Source organism: Portunus trituberculatus, unplaced genomic scaffold, assembly GCF_017591435.1.
Source record: "Portunus trituberculatus isolate SZX2019 unplaced genomic scaffold, ASM1759143v1 PGA_scaffold_522__18_contigs__length_968829, whole genome shotgun sequence".
Classification (NCBI taxonomy): domain Eukaryota; kingdom Metazoa; phylum Arthropoda; class Malacostraca; order Decapoda; family Portunidae; genus Portunus; species Portunus trituberculatus.
This window is the reverse complement of record NW_025541691.1, coordinates 610,331-632,906: the sequence shown is the minus strand read 5'-3', so window position 1 is coordinate 632,906 and position 22,576 is coordinate 610,331. Positions and strand designations below refer to the sequence as shown.

The 22,576-nt window shown below is 39.1% G+C and overlaps 1 protein-coding gene across 1 annotated transcript in view; it reads right to left on the bottom strand.

The window, feature by feature from the left end:
• Positions 1-22,576, bottom strand: part of LOC123500958 (clathrin interactor 1-like) — an 84,174-nt gene that overhangs the window by 56,810 nt on the left and 4,788 nt on the right. Inside the window, exon 2 of the mRNA XM_045249504.1 lies at positions 5,277-5,356. Within this exon, the coding sequence (XP_045105439.1) occupies positions 5,277-5,356 (80 nt within the window). The remainder of the gene's footprint in view (positions 1-5,276; positions 5,357-22,576) is intronic.

Genomic DNA, 22,576 nt, shown 5'->3' with positions numbered 1-22,576 from the left:
ATTCTTCAAATCAATGTATCTTAAGTGACATTGTTTGTTTAGGATAAGTTGGGTCACTTAAGGTTGCTGGGTTGAAGTTAATGAAAATTGCTTGCTGACACAACAGTTGCTGCTTCGTTTCCTCATCTGTGGTGGGTGTGGTACATCCATCATGTCAGAAACAACCAACAACAAAACGAAGTAGCAGTATATGCGACTACACGTGCAAGGGTCATATGCTGTTTGTTTACATCGGGTGAAGTGGAGTCAGTGGACAGAGACACTATTATTGATTATGTTCGCTTTCAAATATACCTAAATTTCATATATTGTTAACCTTATTAAAACAAAAATGCCTCAGACACGTTTATTTGTTCAAATCATCGTAACTGGATTAGTTTTAGTCCATAAGTTTCACCACTATGTTGCGGTTGGTATCCCTGTGCTAAGTTGAGCTAATGATGAGAGGTTACCGAGCCATAACTTTGCCACCTATGTCGCATCATAGCTACAAACGCTTATGTCATGACTTATGTCTCGCTAATGAAAGTTTTATAAATACAGGCCCTGATGCGTTACCATCTTATTGTGCTCCAGGAAGTTATTATTGTATACACATACACAATCATGTGTGAAAATTTTGTCAATCAGATGAATACAAATAGTAAAACAAACGAAATTATGAAAAATCATTAGGAGCGAATATTTCAAAAAGTGTTTTTTTACACTTCAAAAATTTTCACAAAATGGGTATAAACTCAGATAGATTTTTGTTTGGTATCATTTTAAACTAAAATAAGCCCCTGCACTTGGCGAATCTCAGCTTGGCAAAATTTACTTTTGGTAATAGGATGGCCACGGACCACGGAGTGCATACTAGGCGATTTAAATTCAAACTTGGCGGTCCCATGGTGGCCACACAGAAAACCACGCGGCTCCCTGGTGACATCAGACCTCTCTCTAAACCTAAGAGAACACAATGTGAGAGTCCCCTTCAGCCATTTTGTTTGTGTTACCCTCTGTTCTGCTAGCGTGGGAACGAATTCTGGCAATTTACCGCCAATATGGCCTCTACCAGTGCAACAGGTGGTACCGGTGGGGGTAAGGACAATGGTGGTGGCAGCAAGGACGAAAGTGGGCGACGGAAACTGGTGGAAAAACGGGAGTTACAGCCTTTATATCATGTCTCATTAGCTTTATTTATTGTTTATTGGTCTGTTTTGTACATGTGTTCTAATATGTGAATGCAAAAGATTTTATTTCAGCTCAAAAGATGGCATTTTAGGATCAAAAGAGGAACTTTGGCAAAGACCAAAGACTGATTGAGGCATTTTTTAGGCAATTTATATGGTATAAAGAACTCGTGCTTGGCGAAATTTGCATTTGGCAGTGGCGAGCCAGACTAATTAATTCGCCACGTGCAAGGGCTTACTGTACATAACTTTTGCATGCAGTACAATGATGTGCCCTTTGTTTACATTCCATACATAACTTTTGAATGCAGTACAATGATGTGCCCTTTGTTTACATTCCACAGGTTAACGGCTAGCGTTTTTCCCGCTCCACTCTCCCTCCCTTCGTTAATTTAAGATCATCAACATTATAAAGTTACTTACATACATACATTAGTGTACATTATAATGACTTAGTTTTAAATTAAACTGCTTAAATGTTTAACTTCATAATTCTTACTTTCAATAAATCTTTTACTGTGCCATGATGCACTCTCGCTTTGTTTACTCTCAATAGAAGTTCAAGTCAGGGGTCAAACAAGTTATAATTGGTTCGCTTAACAAAAATTCACGAAACGAATGTATTTTAGGAACGTAACACGTTCGTCAAGCGGGAGTTGCCTGCAAATAAAACTGGTTGGGCAGTTCAACTCTGACTCAAGTCCCTGGGTCGGTCAGAGTCAGAGTTATCACAAAATCTGAGTTATCGGAGTCCAAGTTATCGAGGTTCAACAGTAACTTCATGCATGACATAGACATACAGTACTAGACAAAAATATGCAACCATTTAAGTACATGGTCACACTTATGGCAATAAAATAATGGTATTCAAGAGGGTGAAGCAAAATTAGACAAAAAATTTGCGACCATTCTATGATGTCATAGAATCTTTTCCACTCATGGCCAAACACAAACCCAACTCTGTCTGCCTCTGGTAGTAGTAGAGTGAGGTTATATGCACTGTTTTGCTGCATGAAAAAGGTCTCTGGATTTACATGACTTGGGTGGTCAGTAGTGATTTATTTGCCACATCATGTCAAAATCTAAGGATTTAACGAGTGAAGTCAGATAATTGGTCAAAGGAAAAGGACGCCATACAATTACCAAAATTTGCAATTTGACTGGTGTGGGGCGAATGAGTGTGAAGAAGTACATACGCAAGTATTGTGAAGGAGGAAGTGATTAAATACCACAGAAAGAAACCTCGCTCTGCAGACCACACAAAATCTCAAATCATGCTACAAATATACTGAAAAGAGCAGTAGAGTCAGCAGCTACAACAACCGAATATTTACTTTGTGATGTTTACATAACACAGTCTCTTCAGGAATTTGTGAAATCCCTATATGAGGTAAAAATGGTGTTTATCCTCAATATGTACAAAATTGTATCCAATATGCATGTGTCTGACTCACCACATCAGTGCCACTGAACAATTGGACTATGACTATGACTCACCCGACAGTCAGACTCCAGCTGATGAACACATGAGCCTTTCCCTCACTCAACACACCCACTGTTGCCTCCCTGCCCCCTCTGCTTCACCATTGCATTGTGATTTTTACTAGTCGGAAATCATCATGGCTCCACTCAGAAATTCCAAGAATTGAAAGATCAATTTAGAAATGAAGGAAAAAGTGATTAAGTTTTAAAGAACAAGGAAAAGAAAATGCAACATTAGGCTGTGAATTAGGCCTAGGAGAATTAACAGTGAAAAAGGGCAAAAAGCAATAAAGAATTTTAAGTTAAGTGAAAGTGAAGTAAAAGAAAATGTAACAATGAAGTTCAGCAATAAGGTGTAGTATTAGGAGTGTAACAAGAAAGTTCAGCAAGTTTATGATAAATGAAAATAGATGAAAAGGCATGAAACAAAACAAACTCCTCTCATCTCCTCCGCCTACCTACTCCACCCACACTTATCATCCACATGCGATACAATGTTGTAAAAAACCATTCTGGGCATTCTGCAGCATTTGTTCTTTTTTCTCCTCCTATTGCCTAGTTAAAATTTTATTTCTTCTATAGATAATGTCTACAGCATAGAGTACAGGATCATTAATGAGCTCTTCTGTGACACATTTGCATATGTTACAAATAAGTTATAATATGACCATGTACCATTTTTTCCTTTGATTCTTCAGTTTATAATATACGTTTTCACAATACTGTTGACCCTCACTAACTTGGGCTAATAGGGGGAAAGGTTGGTCTGAGAAATGTGAATGTCTGATTTATACGAATTCCATCCCCCCTCCCTCCCAAAAGAAAGAGGGAGCAGTTCGACTCGCACTTTAAGGGGGGGGGAGTGCAGGATTTATTTAGGGATTATTGTCTCTCTGAAACCTTCAGTCCATAAATTATCACATGGTGTAGTTTATTTTTTGATAATGAAATACCCTTCCCATTAGGAGGCCATTTCTAAATGTCTTGTGCGGTTACATCATAGCCTGACTCACACCCTAAAAAAATGATGTATCACTTAATGCTTGTGGCTACGCAAAGAAAATTTATATGAATATTTTTCTCTTGATAAATTTCAACCTTTAGTGTGTGTCTCTCACTTAGTGACAGTAGGTGGCCTGGTGTCAAGAGGGTCATGTGTCATTTAGCTTTACTTTTTCAGAAACAACTCCTTACAGGCATAAATTGATGAGAATTAGAATCATAAACTTAAAGAAGAGAAAACAACAAGAAATAAACGTCATTGCAAGACAGCTAAGGCTAACAGCTGGATCTTGAACCCTCGCCTCCCCTCTATCATGCTTGTTATCTCTCCCCCAAGACCCTTGCTTCATCTCATGCCTCACTGCCACACTTTTTTATCCTCTCTTTATATCATAAAACTGCTATGATCTTTTCAAACTTTTTTTTTCTCACTACCTTCATCATCACAACTATATATCATATAACTTTCACAATAACACCATTACAAAAGATTATTTTGAGACAAAGGTATAAAGCTGGACAAGACAGTAATAATTACTTCACAGTATCATCATTTCCCTTCAACACACTAACAACGACTCAGAGAATGTCCAGTTCAGTCATAAAATGGCAGATTGCCATGATGCTGCTGACGATTCCTCCCGAACCCTCACATACGAGTGAATAATATTTTCTAGAGAAGTGGAAATCAGATGCATTATCAAGCACCAGGAAGTAACTATTGAATAAACAATCATGCATGAAAATTCTTTGTCAATCAGATGAATAAAAATAGTAAAACAAAGACAAAATTATGAAAAATCTTTGAGCGAATCAAAAAGTTTTTTTACACTAGAAAAATTTTCACAAAATTGGTATAAACTCTGACTTTTGTTTGATATCATTTTAAACTACAACTAAAATGCAATTTTTTGTTGGAATTAGATTTTTATAATGTCAATAGAAAATGAGAAATAGCAAAAAAAAAAAAAAAAAAAAAAAAAAAAAAAAAAGGCGAGCAGTTCAACTAGGACTTTAGTCCCTGGGTCGGTTAGAGTCCGACTTATCACAAAATCCGACTTATTGGGGTCCGAGTTATCGAGGTTCAACAGTATACATGGTTTTTTGTCATCCATAAAGGTGCATATTAGGGGTAAACACTGTATCTGCCCTGCTCTGCTATTCCATTTGTTCCCTATCAACTCCTGAATTGAAAATGTATATGTGTATGGAACATTTCCAACTTCGAATGCCTGTATTTTCATCTCTCGCAACCAACATCCACAGACACTTGTGTCACATTTTCATTATGCCAATGGTGTTAGGATCCTCAACACACTGGCACAAATCAAATGTCCAGTTAAGGTAAAGAGAGTCTATGAATAAATTAAAAGAACTGGTGCACTTTCCATCAAAAATATATGGACAGCAAAGCTTTGAGACAGCAATTTACATAACAAAATGCACAGCTATTAATAACCAATCATTACAAACTATACGTCATGATTTTCAACTACACATAAGCATCTTAATAAGAACAAAAAACATGAGTGTATTTAATAATGTAACATCTACAGCAGATAAAAAAAAAAAAAAAAAAAAAAAAAATGATGTTAGAAAATATAAAGGCCAGCAACTAACCTGTTGGCCCCCATGCTTCATCATTGGTGGCTTCTCGAACTTTGGCCTCCACCTCTGTGTAGTTCATCACCATGTTGGTGCTGTAAGAACAATTTAAGAGTTTGTGATATTTTACATGATATAGCATTAACAAATACAGAGGAACTTCAGTTCTTGAACATAAATAATCTCTGAATGCCATTTGTAAGCCAAAGTGTTCTGAAACCAAACTATTTTACCTACATGAATCAATGTAAAATTAATTAATCTTTTCTGAGACACCAGTCCAACCTGTCCTAGTTGCTTATAGTAGAAATCTCAACAGCTAAGATGACCACTCCACAACATTAGCTCAGAACTGTTCATCCAGAAAGGATGTACTGAATGAACTTAGTGACATGGAACTTATTAGAAGATATTGCTTCAACTGTGCAAGTATCCTCAATGTACTGAATGAATTTAATGACATGGAACTTATTAGAAAGATACTGCTTCAACTGTGCAAGTATCCTCAATGTACTGAATGAATTTAATGACATGGAACTTATTAGAAAGATACTGCTTCAACTGTGCAAGTATCCTCTTTGTAATCAGTCTAGTGAGTGATACAGAAGAGTAACCCACTTACCACCAAACTGAAAGTGATCATAACACATACAATCTTAGATATCTTGCTGCTGAGAAATGCTATTAGGAAAATAAAGTACATATAACATAACATAACATAAATAATAGGATAACAAAGGGCCACCAGGGCCCATTTAGGTTATCCTGTATCAGTCGCACAGCGACCTCGTCATCAGTACTTAAAGATACACTTACAAGTACACAATACATTATATACTAATTCTAAATATTTGGCCCATTAACAGAGCTAAGTCCTGCAGCGAAATCCTCTACAATTTGTGGTCCCCATACATGGGGATCATGTCTTGTTTAACTATAGTAAATTTCTTATAAAAACTATCATGCAGTGCTATACATAATTATAAATCTAATAAATTGGAGTGCTTATCTAATCTGTTTTTAAACATTGTCAAACTAGTGCTATTTACAACCGTCTCTGGCAATGCATTCCAGAAGTCTACCACCCTATGACTAAAGAAATATTTTCTTATATCTAACCTGCAGCCTTGCTTTCTAATCTTCCTGCCATGATTTCTAGTCCTATTTCCCTCCTCTAAGGTAAAGAAAGATCTCACATCTATGTAGTTTGTATCTGAGAACATTTTAAATAACTATCATATCCCCTCTTATACATCTTCTCTCAAATGAAAACATGTTTAATTCCTTTAATCTATCTCTATACTCCAGGCGCTTTAATGCTGGTATCATCCTAGTTGCTCTTCTCTGAACTGCTTCTAACATGTTGATATCCTGCCTATAGTGGGGTGACCAGGCCTGTATGCAATACTCTAAATGGGACCTAACATAGGAATTATATAAGCTACGCACCACTTCCTTACTTTTATAACTAACATTTCTATTTATAAAACCCAGGATCCTATTTGCCCTATTTCTTGCTTCTAAACATTGCTTTGAAAATTTCATAGTCCTGTCTATCACTACTCCTAAATCCTTTCCTTCCTCTACTGCCTCTAGCCAACATCCCTCCATCTCATAGCTAAAGTTTGTGTTGTCTTTACCTAAATGCATAACCTGACACTTTTTAGAATTAAACTCCATCTGCCACCTGTCTGCCCATGCTATCAGCCTGTCCAGGTCTCGTTGTATTCTGTAATTGTCCTTTTCACCCTGTACTGCACATGCTATCTTAGTATCATCTGCAAACTTTGATACTTTGCTACTAATTCCTATATCTAAATTGTTAATGTACACCAAGAAAAGAAGAGGTCCTAGCACTGATCCTTGGGGTACCCCACTAACCACTTCCTTCCACTCAGACATTGCCCCATTTAATACTACTCTCTGTTTCCTATCAGAAAGCCATTCACTAATCCAATCAACTAACCTACCCCTATCCCATGTAGTCTCAATTTGTACACTAGCCTCCTATGCGGTACCTTATCAAACGCCTTGCTAAAATCTAGATATATAACATCTATGCTATTTCCATCATCTAACTCCTTGGTAATATATTCTAAGATATCGAGCAAATTTGTAAGACAGGACCTCCCTGATCTAAAGCCATGTTGGGTATCTCTAATTAATCTATTCTCATTTAAATGCTCCCAAATACTACCCTTAATGATTTTCTCTAGTATCTTACATACTATACTAGTTAAACTGATCGGTCTATAATTATTAGCATCATCCTTCCTACCTTTTTTAAATATTGGAGTAACATTAGCTAACTTCCAGTCCTGAGGTATCTCAGCAAACCTAAGTGATCTTTCAAAGATTAACTTAAGTGCTTCAGAAATACTGTCTACACCCTCCCTAAGTACTCTGGCATGTAGCTCATCAGGACCACTAGCTTTCCTATCGTCTAGTTCAAGAATAAATTTCCTAATAATTCCCGGTTTTATATCAATATTTTCTAAAGCTCTTAAACTACTCGTCGCACTGTTTGTAACAGGATTTCCTATTCTTTCCTAGTAAATACTGAAGAAAATTGTTCATTCAATAATTCTACTATGTCTTCATTTTGATCCACTACTACACCATCTTTTCTGAGTGGTCCAATCCTATCCTTATTTCTTTTATCACTGACCTTGTAATAACTATATAACTTTTTGGGATCTTTACTCCCAGCTCTAGCTAGTTTTATCTCTGCCTGCCTTTTACTTTTTTTTATAACCTTACTCAAATCATCTCTGACCTGTCTGTACCTAATCAAATCTACATTTTTCCCACTTTTCTGCAACTCTCTATATGCCCTCTTCTCTCTGATCTGGCTACCTATCTCATGAGTCCACCATAATGGCTTCCTGTTTCTCTGCCTTATATCTTTGTAAGGGATACACTACATCACTATACCCTTTACTACAACCTTAAAAATATCTCACATCTCCTGTGCAGTTTTATTTCCAAAACTATCTTCCCAGTTTACCTCTCCTAATAACTGATGTAACCTACCATAATTGCCTTTCTGATAGTTTGGGACTCTAGTCTTATTCACTATATTATCCCTACTGGAATTAATGATAAATCTAATTATATGATGGTCACTGTTTGCTAAAGTCTCTCCTACCTCAACTTCCTTTAAACAATGCTCAATATTTGTTAGTACTATGTCTAAAACCTTCCTCCCCCTAGTAGGTTTATCTACCATCTGCACTAAATAGTTATCCTGAAAACTTTCCATAAACTTATTTTCACTAGCATCTCCTACCATCCTCTCCCAGTTTACTGACTTAAGATTAAAATCCCCTAAGATCCCCTAAGATAATTGTCTGACTAGTACACCCCCTATTTATCTCATCTACCATAAGGTTGTCTACATCTGCTGACTGGTTAGGTGGTCTATAAAAAGCTCCTACTCTAATAACCTTACTTTTGTTTACTCTAACATCCAGCCATAAGGACTCTACTCTGTTATCTACCTTAATACCATTAACCTGACTGGAAATGAAGGATTTTTTTACATAAATAACTCCTCCTCCACCTATCCTACCAATTCTCTGGTGTAAATACATAATGTATCCATCTACTTCATATTCTTTCCTATTTTCCTAAACTTTTCCTCATTTACCCATGCCTCTGTGACACATACAACATCTAAGTCCTCCTCAACTATATAACTAGATAACTCGTCCTTCTTGTTCCTAAGACTCCTGGCATTTACATAAAAACATTTAAGTCCTGCTACCTTCCTAGATGCTGTCTCCTTATTTGGAATCCTAATCTTATTCTTTCCTATTTGCACCTGGAAATCTTTTCTAATCTTTTCACTATCTCTGTTTATCCTATCTAATTTATGTCTAACATCTTTCTTCTGGAATGCATTTGCTACCTACACCCCATCCCAACTCCCCCCTCCAGATATCCACTCAGCACATCCACACCCTTCCTACTCAGATGCACACCATCCCTAACATACAAAATTCCTTTGCCCATAGAACCTATCCCATACATCCACAAAGCTGACACCCACATCCTTATACATCCCTTTTACCTGAACATTCACACCAATGGCCCTAGACAACCATTCCCTGCTAACATACACACGAGGCAAGATTCCTGACACTACACACCTCCTACCACTCTCCCTTATCTTGCCTAACATTTCCCGAAATCTTGCCACTAACTCCTCCGACCCACCTGCTCTGACATCGTTCCCACCTACATGCAAAACTACTACACCCTCCCTCTCCATCCCCCCAACCCTCTTCTGCACCTCCTCACTCACTGCCTTCACACCTGCACCAGGCATACACATGTTCGTCCTCCTATCCCTGTCTTTCTCACAGAAAGTGCTATACCTAACCTGAGAGTCACCCACCACACACACCTGAGGTGTGCTAGGCACAACCCTCCTCCTCCTCTCCTCTACCCCCTTCTTTCTCCTTTCACTCACCACAACCACTTCATTCACTCCACTCTCACTCTCACTCTCCCCCTCCCACTCCAACAAACCGAACCTATTTTCACACTCAACAGGTTTAGTCCTATCCTCCCTAACTGCCTCCGCTTTCCTTCCCCTCGCAACCTGCCATCTCTGCCCATCCTAACTACTATCTTTCCCAGTCTGGCTCGCCTGCTCCCTCTTCCCCACTCTGCTCTTCCCGACAGAGGGCCAAGCCACCCTGTCGCCCTCAGAAGGTCCAACCTTCGGCCTAACACTGATCTCCTGCCTAATTTTTTCCACTGCCTCCCCAAGCCTCTTAACCTCCTCCTTCAATTCAAAGATGAGAACTTCTTTCGCACTTTTCCCCTCACTTAGCTTTCTCATTTCCTCTCGCAATTCTCGGTGCTCAAGAGAAAGAACTAAATTCTCGCTCTTGAGCCTACACACCATACACTCAGAAAAGTCAACGACCTTCCTGTCATGCCCACACATCTCACACACAACAAACTCTCCCAATCCCATCTCAACACTCTCTTTCACGCACTCAATCACACTCTGATATACCTCAGTAGCTACTGCCATACTAATTTACAATCTGTTAACTCACAAACAAATAAAAATACTTAGTGACGGTGGGGTGGGGGAACTGCGGTGGTGGGGGGGGTCCTAAGTGAGGTCAACTAATCCTCTTTCAAGGTCAACTTGACGGTTACAAGCCTAGTCTCCTCGCTCTACCAAAATACTTTTAACTCACAAACACTGATTCTAACCACTATTTCACTCTAATCTAACACTTGCAGTACACACTTTCACTTCGCTAACACTCAAAAGCACCACACACAGACACCAAGCAATACTTTTAACTCACAAACACTGATTCTAACCACTATTTCACTCTAATCTAACACTTGCAGTACACACTTTCACTTCGCTAACACTCAAAAGCACCACACACAGACACCAAGCACAAACACCACTCGCTAACTATAAAAACTACAGCCAAAACGGAGCGCACACACAACACGTCCACTCACCACCGCAGCTACTAGAGAACAGTGATGGCACAGTGAATCATCAAGAGAACCACAGGTTGCGTATTCCTTAGTGCTGAAAACTGTTTGTTTCTAATGAGATTCTCCAATGGGATCACATTCAACTTACTGTACTTGATGGCTTACAAGATGCTCCTTTTTTCAAAGTCTCAAAGAAAACCTGCATTTTATAAAGCCAAGGTTCAGCTTTGAGATTGAGACTAGTGCCCTTGACTCAAACCCTTGAATCAAACCCCAAATATCATACATGTAAACAAGATGATTGTTTCTATATCACAAAAACAACTCTTTGTAGCAAGGTAACATTGTAAAACTATATCTATTGATAATTTACATAAAATAACACGTCAGGAAGAAATCATCCAAGTGATGATGATTACATTGCATTTAAATACAGGCAACCCCCGCTTAACGAAGGGGTTACGTTCCTAAAAAATACTTCGTTAAGTGAAACTTCATTAAGCGAACTGATTATAACAAGTTTAATCCCGTGACTTAAACTTCCATTGAGAGTAAACAAAGCGAGAGTGCATCATAGTACAGTGAAAGGTTTAATGAAAGTAAAAATTATGAAGTTAAACATTTAGGCAGTTTATTTAAGTCATTATAATGTACACTAATGCATGTATGTACGTAACTTTATAATGTTGATGATCTTAAATTTATGAAGAGAGAGAGAGTGAAACGGGAAAGACACTAACCGGCAACCTGTGGAATGTAAACAAAGGGCGTATCATTGTATCACATACAAAACTTATGTACCACATTTCCACAAGGCTTTCCATTTTATCCATTGTAGAGTCATGAGTTCAGGTGGTTGTTTTAGCTTGCAAGGAAGATACAGACTCATCAGCCTTCTTAATAGAGTCTGCTGACTTAAAAATACAGTATGAACGGTCATCTCGCGTAATATAGTCTCACGAATTTAGCATCTCGGGCCTATTTCAAATTTCCCGCCTTCTGCCATCTAGCGGTGGTAAATGAACATCTCGCGCATGTGCATAGGCTGGCGCGCCAGTTTAATGGTTGGCTTAGGTCGGTCACATCAGGGCAGAAGCTGGGTGAACAACAATTTTGCGATTTTGTTGTGTTGTGGTGCATATTTACTTTTGTTGTTAAAGTAAAAACATTCTAGTGGCAGTACAATAACTTGAAATAACAAGGAACATGAGTTCTGTGAGTGGTAGTGGCGGAAATCGTGGTGGAAACTTTGGTGAAAAACGTGGTGGACGTGAGAAGCATGAATATCGAAAGGGAGTGAAGCTCAGAAAATATACTCTCCAGGAAAAGAAAGAAATGGTTCAGATGATGAACAATGGTGCAAGAACATGTGACATAATGCGTAAGTTTAACTGTCCTGAATCAACAGTACGATCAGTGCGCAAAAATAAAGAAAACTTGGCTGCTTCCGTGAAGGTGTTTTCTCGGTTTCCCTCAGCACGCACACTGGCTGATACTTCACAGCGCAACAGATTGCTTGCAATCATGGAACATTACCTAAATGAATGGGTAATCAGAAGGGATCGAGAGAAGGGTGATCTTTCTGGCCTGCAATAAGATCACAAGCACGGCTGTACTTTGATTCAGTGTGCCGTGAAGAAAATGTTAACCCTCCACCCCATTTTGCAGCTTCTGTAGGCTGGCTAGCAGCATTTAAGAAAAGATATGAAGTTAAGTATGCCCTGAAGCATGGTGAAAGCAGATCAGCAGATGAGGAAGCAGCCAGAACTTACCTAGAGATTTTTCAACGTCTTGTGACTGAAGGCGGTTACAGCCGTGACCAGATTTTTAACTGTGATGAAACTGGGATTTACTGAAGCGGGCACCAAAATCAACCCTCATCGCCAAGAATGAAAGACAAGCTAGGGGTGTGAAGCCTTCCAAGGACTGCATTACTGTTTTATTCACAGCTAATGCAAGTGGCGACTGTTTGATGAAGCCCCAAGTCATCTATCGCTCTGCTAAGCCTAGAGCATACAGGAATTGCAATATGAACCAGCTTAATGTTTATTGGGCCAGTAATAAGAAGGCTTGGGTCACGTCAGCACTGTGCACTGACTGGTTCGACAATCATTTTGTCCCTTATGCCCAGAGTTATTGCAAGAGGAAGAATTTAGATTTCAAGGTGCTGCTATGTATGGATAATGCTCCGGGGCATGGTAAATTCCTAATAGGGCGTCATCCTAATGTAGAAGTTATCTTCCTCCCGCCTAATACAACATCCCTTCTACAGTTTCTTGATAAAGAGTTCATCTGCAACATCAAGCTCTTTTATTATCAGTCTCTCTATGATGACATGCGTGTCAAGACTGACTCGCTGCAAGAACTAGAGAGGATTGAGGCTGAGCTAAGTGTACGTGACCAGGATGAGCCCGATGAACCGATTGCCAGCACCAGTTCAGACCCACCACCATCTCAGACCCGAGAAGTGTTAACTGTGAACCAGTTTTGGAAAAACTACAACATTAAGGATGCTGTTGACTGCATTGTGAAGGCCTGGCAGAAAATAAACAAAGCTACAGTGTTACACGCTTGGAAGTTTTTGTTAGGTGAGGTCGGAACAGCTGTGCGTGAGTGCCAGCAGGAAGCCACCACACTCTCGCAGACTATAGAAGCTGCACGTCTGATCCCTGCTCCTGGCTTTTCGGCTGTGGAGGCCAGTGACTTGCAAGAAATTATTGGTATCCATCAAGAGGAGGCTACTATTGAGGAGATGCTTGAGGAAGATGAATCTCAAGATGATCCTGAAGAGGATGGACAGCAGGAGCAAAATGTTCAGCCAGGCGAACCGACAACTGGGCAACTGACGGAGATTCTCACCACCTTCTCACGGCTGACTGAACAACTGGAAGAATATGACAGGCGCCTATATCCACGCAGCAAATTACAACCATCTCTTGATCAAGTGATGAACATTTATAAAGACCTCTACATGTCTCGTGTTAATGCTCGCCACCAGTCACTGATCACAGGATACTTCAGTCAATCACAGGCTGCCAATGCTCTGGCTAACGTAACAGCTGAACCAGGTGAAAATGAAGAGGATGTCGATGACCTGCTGGGCCTTTTACAGGAAGATGACATCGCTCTGGATTTTGATGGCTTTGAAGCTGAGGTTGCACTCAGTGCTGGGGGTGATGCACAAACAGTGGAGGAGGGATCAAGTAGCCAGTAGTCACGGCTCCCCACCACTACCACGCCAGGCCACTCAAGCCAGTCACAGACTCTCGTAACGTAAGTAGAAAAATATTCTAACCTTTATTATTATGTTGAAAAGTGTTTAATATTGTTTATTAACATACAGATTATGCATAAGCTCGTTTATGTGAACAATTTTCAGCAAAATATTGTGTGTTTTTGGACGGTTATTTCCAGTTATAGGATGATCATGTACCATACCTAAGAACCAATTATGCTATTTACATGTATTTCAATATCGCTCATCTCGCGATTTTTCTTCTCGCGGCCAATAGTCCAGTACCAATTTACCGCGAGATGACCAATCTTACTGTAGTAGAGACAATAAATGGAGGCAAGATGGTGGCGAGCATTGCTATAGTTTTCTCACCTCTCGTGTCTGTGAATAATATCCAGCTTCACTTCGAGAGTAAGAGACTTCCTGGTCTTCTTAGGAACGCTAGGCCACATTGCAGGGCGTTTTGGTGGTAAGTTGAGCGAGGGAAGATGAGATGCTGTTAATGTTTTGAACAGGGGAGTGAGTGGTGCGCGTGTTGTCCATGAGAGGCTTGATCTTGATCTTGATTCCACAGGTGTCCCAGGATTTCTCCTTAGTATTGGCAACTCCTGGTGTATTCAAAAGCCTGTCGGCTTGCGTGATACGGTGGGGCTTTCAAACTTGGAAAAAATTTCCTGGATAAAACTTCGTTAAAGCGAGTTTGGTGTTCGTTAAACGAGCAGATGGTAGTAAAATGAAACCTTCATTGTAGCGAAATTTTGTTGTGTGTACCATAACAAACTCGTGGTCAGAGACCACAAGTTCATGAGAGAGCGTGAAGAGAAAGAATTGGCAAAAACTATTATCAAACAGGTCCAGGAGGTGGAGGAAGTGATTAGGTTGGGAAGATTTAGTCAAAGGGGTAAGAGACCAATGAAAGCAAGAATGAGATCGCAAGTGGCGGTGGAGGATACTATGATAAGAAAAGGAAGATTAACCGATGATACTGAATTTATGGATACATGGATAAAAAGAGATATGAACCTAGAAGAGAGGGAGACGGAGAAAGTGCAAAGAAATAAAGCTAAGGAAAAAAAATGAGAAATAGATGGATTGAGAAAAAAAATTTCTACTGCAGGGTTCTAGATATGAGACTAAAGAAGTAGTATCTACGGAAGAAGGAGGAGGTCATAGAGGAGGCAAGAAATTAAGACTGACTTATACTAATATAGATGGGTTGTTATCCAGCGTGTTGGAGGTTAAAGATTATTTTAAGGAAAAAACTAGATGCATTGTATAAACAAAACTAAAAAAGAGATCCATGTTAGCTTTAAAGAAGATGGATATAATAGCTGGAGAAGAGACAGGAAGGGTAAAGGGGGAGTAGGAGTGCTAATAATGGTTCATGATAATATATGTGTGGAAGAAGTGCAATACAGTAAAATCCCTCTTATCCGGCATTCGAGTATCTGGCACGTTTTTCCCCGAGCCTTAAAATCAATAGAAAATCATTGTGTATTCAGAAAATCGATTAAAATTCCCGCGTGAGGCATACTTTGTCCCCTCGCCACCAGAGCGCACTGCTTCGCGCCACCCGCGGCCCACTGCACTGTGTTGACTCAGTGACTCAGTCCCACGTGTGCACTGTTTATCGCCTGACGCCTTCATCATGCCTAAAGTTGTAGAAAAGAGGAAGCGTGTTGTGCTACACTTAAGCAGAAGGTAGACATTTGTCGACGATTAGAGAGAGGTGAAAGCAGACAGAAACTAATGGCGGAATATGGTGTGGGTTCATCAACTATTTGTGACATTAAATACCCAAACAAAAAAGTTTCACGATTACATGAAAGCCACCGACACCCCAAAGGCAGCGGAAAATTGTCACACACTGCAGTATCATCATGGTGAAACGATGGACAAAGTGTTATACGAGTGGTTCAGCTTGAAAAGACCAGAAGGAATCACAATTACAGGCCCAATGTTACAAGAGAAAGGGCGTGATTTAGCGAAGAAGATGGGCGAGGAAGGGGCATGCCAGTTCTCTGATGGCTGGCTCCACAGCTTCAAGGTTTGTCACGTATACTTTATTTTTGTAACCCATCAACTTATTTATATGAGTAAAGTATTAAAGAGAATGTTAGTATTGTATATTGGTGAGTGTGAGGTGGCAGCGCGGGTGGCGAAGCGCGGCACAGCGATCAGCTGATCTTTGTTATGGTAAGATGCGTGGATGTAGGGTGGTGATTGTGGCCATAATTTCACTTCTATTCAAGTATCCAGCAACTTCTGGTATCCGGCATGTCGGCGGTTCCGTTGATGCCGGATAAGAGGGCTTTTACTGTATAGTGATGGATGCAATATGGGGGAAATAATGGGAGTAAGAATCAAAACAGGAGGATTGAAAAAAGGAAAATCATAGTTATGTATGTTCCACCTAAAAAAAATACATGGGGAACTGAGGAACATAAAGATATGCAAAGAGAGGTAATTAAGTGCTTAGATAATATGATAAGAGATGGAATAATACTAATAGTAAGAGACTGCAACTGCAAAACAATAAATTGGGGAGAGATGAAAGTAATGGGTAATGCTGGACAATGGAGCGAGGAAGTGTTGCAGTTGACTATGGTAAATACAATGCATCAGCGGGTGAAGTCAACAAGGTACAGGGGGGAAGAAGAACCATCATTGCTATACCTAGTACAGGCAACCCCCGTTTAACGAAGGGGTTACGTTCCTAAAAAACACTTCGTTAAGTGAAACTTCGTTAAGCAAACCGATTATAACAAGTTTAACCCCTGATTTGAACTTCCATTGAGAGTAAGCAAAGCGAGAGTGCATCATAGTACAGTAAAAGGTTTAATGAAAGTAAGAATTATGAAGTTAAACATTTAGGTAGTTTAATTTAAGTCATTATAATGTACACTAATGTATGTATGTATGTAACTTTATAATGTTGATGATCTTAACTTTATGAAGGGAGGAAGAGTGAAACAGGGAAGACACTAACCGGCAACCTGTGGAATGTAAACAAAGTACGCATCATTGATGTACCACATTTCCACAAGGCTTTCCATTTTATCCATTGTAGAGTCACGAGTTCAGGTGGTTCTTTTAGCTTGCAAGGAAGATACCGTCTCACCAGCCTTCTTAATAGAGTCTGCTGACTTGAAAATAGAGACAGTATAATATGGAGTCAAGATGGTGGCCAGCACTGCTATAGTTTTCTGGCCTCTCTCGTATCTGTGAATAATATCTAGCTTCATTTGGAGAGTAAGAGACTTCCTGGTCGTCTTACAAACACTAGGCCAATTGCAGGGCATTTTGGTGGTAAGTTGAGCTAGGGAAGACAAGCTGCTGCTGAGGCTGTTATGTTTTGACTGGGAAGTGAGTGTTGCGCGTGTTGTCCACGAGAGGCTTGATCTTGATCTTGATCTTTATTCTATAGGTGTCCCAGGATTTTTCCTGAGGCAGGCCTTAGTACCAGCAGCTCCTGGTGTATTCAAAAGCCTGTCAGCTTGCGTGATATGGTGGGGCTTTCAAATTTGTTCGTTAAACGAGCAGATGGTAGTAAAATGAAACCTTCGTTGTAGCGAAATTTCGTTAAACAGGGGTTGCCTGTACTAACAAATAAGCCAGAGCCCCTTTTCAGCATACAATACCTTAGTCCAATGGGAAGAAGTGATCATGTGACATTAGAGTTTGAAATGCAGGAGGATGGGATAAGATACAGAGCTGACAACAAAAAAAGAGATTAAATTATGCAAGAGCAGATTTTGAAAAATTAAGGAAATTTTTTGCTGATATTGAATGGAGAGACTATGTATTGAAGGACAATACAAGGGAAATAAGAAATATTCATACAGAAATATAACAAAGGAGTAAAGAAATGCGTACCTTTTTGTAGTTAAGAAAAGTATACACACTTAGTACAATGCTAGATGCACAGAAGCTAAAAAGCAAAACATAAAGCTTGGAAGAAACTCATAAAACTGAGAAATGACAATAACTCGCCTCTCTCGTGTCTGTGAATAATATCCAGCTTCACTTCGAGAGTTAAAGACTTCCTGGTCTTTTTAACAACACTTGGCGACACTGCAGGGCGTTTTGGTGGCATGTTGAACGAGGGAAGATGAGCTGCTGCTGATACTGTTATTGTTTCGAACTAGAGGGAGTGAGTGGTGCATGTTTTGTCCACGAGAGGTGCTGGTGTATTCAAAAGCCTGTCGGCTTGCGTGATACGGCGAGGCTTTCAAACTTGGAAAAAATTACCTGGATAAAATTTCGTTAAAGCGAGTTTGGTGTTTGTTATACGAGCAGATGGTAGTAAAAGAAAACATTCGTTGTAGCGAAATTTTGTTGTGTGAACATTCATTATGCGGGGGTTGCCTATACTTGAACTTTTCAATACTCAAATGCAAAAGTTCGATTTAATACTAAAAAAAAAATATACCTGATAGTCGAACATCCACACACGTGGTTGTAAACAAAGGCCTCCTGGTGTCCCCCTTCCCCCTCCACCAGTTGTGACTTGTGCTGCCACAGTCATCTGAATAACATTTTCCTATGTTCTATCTGTAGTTTTTCATTTATAAACTTGCATTAACATCAAAGGCTTATTAATAGTGAAAATACCTGGTAATCAAACGGCTGCACATTTGGTCGTATACAAAGCTCTGTCATCTCCCTTTTTGCAGCTACCACTGTACCATTCTGATACCGTATTACTGGTAATATCGGTAATACAGGTTGAACCTCCTTAATCCGGTATTCTTTCATCCGGCAACACCTGTAATCCGGCAAAATTTTTGTTTGCCAGAACTTTTTAATTGGACAGAGTAATTTGCCGGACCGCCGCCAGGACGTGGCGGCGCTGTACTGTGTTTTGGAGCCTGGGCATTCTGGGTCAAATTTGGATCAGTACCACGCTGCTGCTCATTGCAAGCACCACCCCCCAGGTGTATAAACATTTCTTTCTGTAATATTTGCCCCTAAACATGGCTTCCAAGCGACCAAGAAGTGATAGTGTTATGTCTGAACCCCCGAAAAAAGCGCAAACATATGACAGTATCAGTGCAACAGAAAGTGGACCTATTGAGGAAGCTAGATAAAGGTGTTTTAGTGCGGACCCTTGCCAACAGTACAACATTGGCTCATCAACCGTCTATGATATAAAAAAGCAGAAGAATCAACTTCTCAAGTTTTACAATGAGTGTGAGAGCAAGAAGAACATGGAGGTTCATAGAACACTTAAGGAGGGTAAAACAGTGATTTAGACAGTGCTCTCATACAGTGGTTTAAGCTTCGGCGCCCTGGTAACGTCCAGGTGTCCAGCTAGATGATAATGGCGCAGGCAAAAATTTTCCATGCTTAACTTAATTTGTGTTTTTCTATATGCTTCTGCATGTATATTTTCATGTACAACTATCATATATCAAAACAATGTTACAGCTACACTTGTATAATGCAGGGCAAGTATATAGAGGGTGTTTTGGGGACCACCTATAGTTCAGAATTTTCCATGTTCTGGCAAGTCTAAGGTCCGGTGGTTGCCGGATTTGGGAGGTTCAACCTGTACCATTATTACCACAATACAGTAAGTCCTCATTATACAGTACATATGCGTTCCTGGAAACCTTACTGTAAATCGAAACTACCGTATACCAAACCCATTATATGTAATAATAGGGAATGCGTTCCAGCACGTCAAAAGTCACCCCTACAGAAATTAAAATACATGAAAATCGTCGAAAAAAAAAAAAAAAAAAAAAAAAAATCAAGTACTGTGCAAAAGAAATAACAAAACCTTTTTATTTACCTTTCACTCGCCATGTACTCTATCAGATGATGTCCCTCCCAAGGCTAAGGGACAATAGGGATTTCAGCCCTTACTCATCTTCCGCTGAGTGTGCAGACAAGGATAAGACGTCGTCATCTGCACTGTCGGAAGATGTGGAAGGGTCAGCTGTAGCAGAATTGGCAGGTGTGACAGGGACGGCATGTCTGACTGGCTTGAAGAACGAGTAGATGGAGGACTGTTTGATTTTTCTTGTTTTTTCATCATAGATTTCTTGATAAATCTTGACACTTTTCTCTACATCATGAGCCACTTTGCTACTCCTGGCAGGATTTGGGTCACATTCCTTCCGGGTTTCCAGAGCTTTTTCAATACCACCGAGACATTCTCTAAAAGTTTTAATGTCCAGGCCACGCACAGGTTCTACTTCCTCGTCTACGTCATTTTCTGTCTCCTGTGATGCCTCTATAAGCTCATTTGAGAGAGGTTCAGCATGCCTTCCAAAAGATCTTGATCATCAACTTCATCGAAGCCAGCCCTATGGCACATATTTACTGTGTCATTTTTGATCGCACTGATGTCGTCTTCAGCAAAGCCTGGGAAGTCATGCGCACTCTGGCCATACTTTATTCCACGCCAAGTTCATGGAAGACGTCTTCACTTCGTCCCAAAATGACTTGATGTTATCTAAGGCGTGCTTGATGTTATACAACTTCCACCATTCTCTGATAGTGGACTTGCCAGGCCCATCTGTGCCTTTATCAGTTGCTGCATGGTTCGCCGCTGGTACAGGGAGTCCTCGGGTTACGATGGTCTTGACTTACAACGTTTCGTGGTTACGAACGCGCCCATAAAAACATAAAAAATAATATTAGGCATCATTCCGTCTTACGTGGTTTAGCGTCGTAAGTGACGTAAACAAACTGCCTAAATGTTTAACTTCATAATTTTTACTTTCATTAAACCTTTCATTGTACTATGATGCACTCTCGCTTTCTTTACTCTCAATGGAAGTTCAAGTCAGGGGTTAAACTTGTTATAATCGGTTTGCTTAACGAAGTTTCGTTTAACGAAGTGTTTTATAGGAATGTAACCGTTGTTAAGCGGGGATTGCCTATACCTTTTACCTGAAAGCATTTAAAATAAAAATAAATAAAAATAGGGGTGCTCTTTCTGGGGAGGCTGGAAATAATCAATGACATTTCAATGCATTTCAATGAGAAAACCTTTTTTTAGATACAAGTTTTTGAGATATGAGCTTCATCATGGAATTAATTGAAATGCCACTCTTATATTAGTCAACATTTTATAGATTACCGTATGTCATAGAATACTGTTTTCTGTGGTAATAAGCCACAACCTCTAAATTGGACGTGTATGAAACGTGTATAGGCTACACTCTGGCATCCTGTCACACGGTCGGTCATGAGTCACCACGCATTCTCACTGTCTCTCAGTCAGATGCTGCTCCTCCACCCACACAAAGTTCATACCGGTGAAAAGCTTGTTTTTTAACTATAATCTAAGAATGTCAAACTTCAGATATTGAGAATCCAACAAAATGATTTGGTATGTATATATATATATATATATATATATATATATATATATATATATATATATATATATATATATATATATATATATATATATAGTTAGGCATTTTGCATTATTGTAAGTAACACCATATTCTTATTTGATTTATAATTAGCAGTGCTAGTGCTAGCCTTTTCAAAGATATCATACTGGAATAGGTGGAAGCTCAAATTATATATGCATATTAATTTTAATGCAAGTTAAATTTTTGAGTTACTTGTGTTAACCTAAGGATGTAAAAATTCCATAACTAAGAAAGTAATGATTCTGTTTTGTAATCATGTGCATTATGTATAATTTGTTGCATATTAATTACTTAAGATCATAGCAATACACTAGAAATTTAGAATAAACTATTTTTCTATTTAATTGAAAAGATTAGGTGAAAGCTCATTTTTCGGAATTAGTCTACTAATGTCTAATGAATTAATATCAAAGGATGTCAGAGAAACATACACAACAAAATGAGTTTCTTTTCCTAATATTTTGTGTCTGTTTTACAATTTCAATAATCTTAAAAATATTTTTGATCGCCAAAATATCATCAATAAAATTAATAATGAAAATGCACACGACCAAATGGTCGCTAAAGGAGTAAGAAGTAGGAATTTAAAATAACTGACTAGAATCAGAAGACTGAGAAGATACTCATTCCAATTACTGAGTAATTTACCTTTGCAAATGGCTTCAAAAAGCTTCTAGAATTGCTCCTATTTCACAAACGTTCTCAGAAGGACTTACAGCATCCCCCAAAACAAAGCCTCCCATTTGATAACGCTTGCCGTCCACCAACTCATCCTGGTATCCAGTGCAGTAATCACTATGAGTAGTAGTATCGGTATCGGCCCAATTAGGTGGTATCAGTATCGGTATCGATACATCTCTAATTTGTTGCGTGGTTTAAAGTTACTTACATGTCACCATGATACCCAGGCTAGCACTAGCACTGCTAATTATAAATCAAATAAGAATATGCTGTTACTTACAATAATGCAAAATACCTAACTATATATATACATGTATATATATATATATATATATATATATATATATATATATATATATATATATATATATATATATATACACCAAATAATTTTGTTGGATTTTCAATATCTGAAGTTTGACATTCTTAGATTATAGTTAAAAGACATAAGCTTTTCACCTGTGTGAACTTAGTGTGGGTGGAGGAGCAGCGTCTGACTGAGAGACAGTGAGAATGCGTGGTGA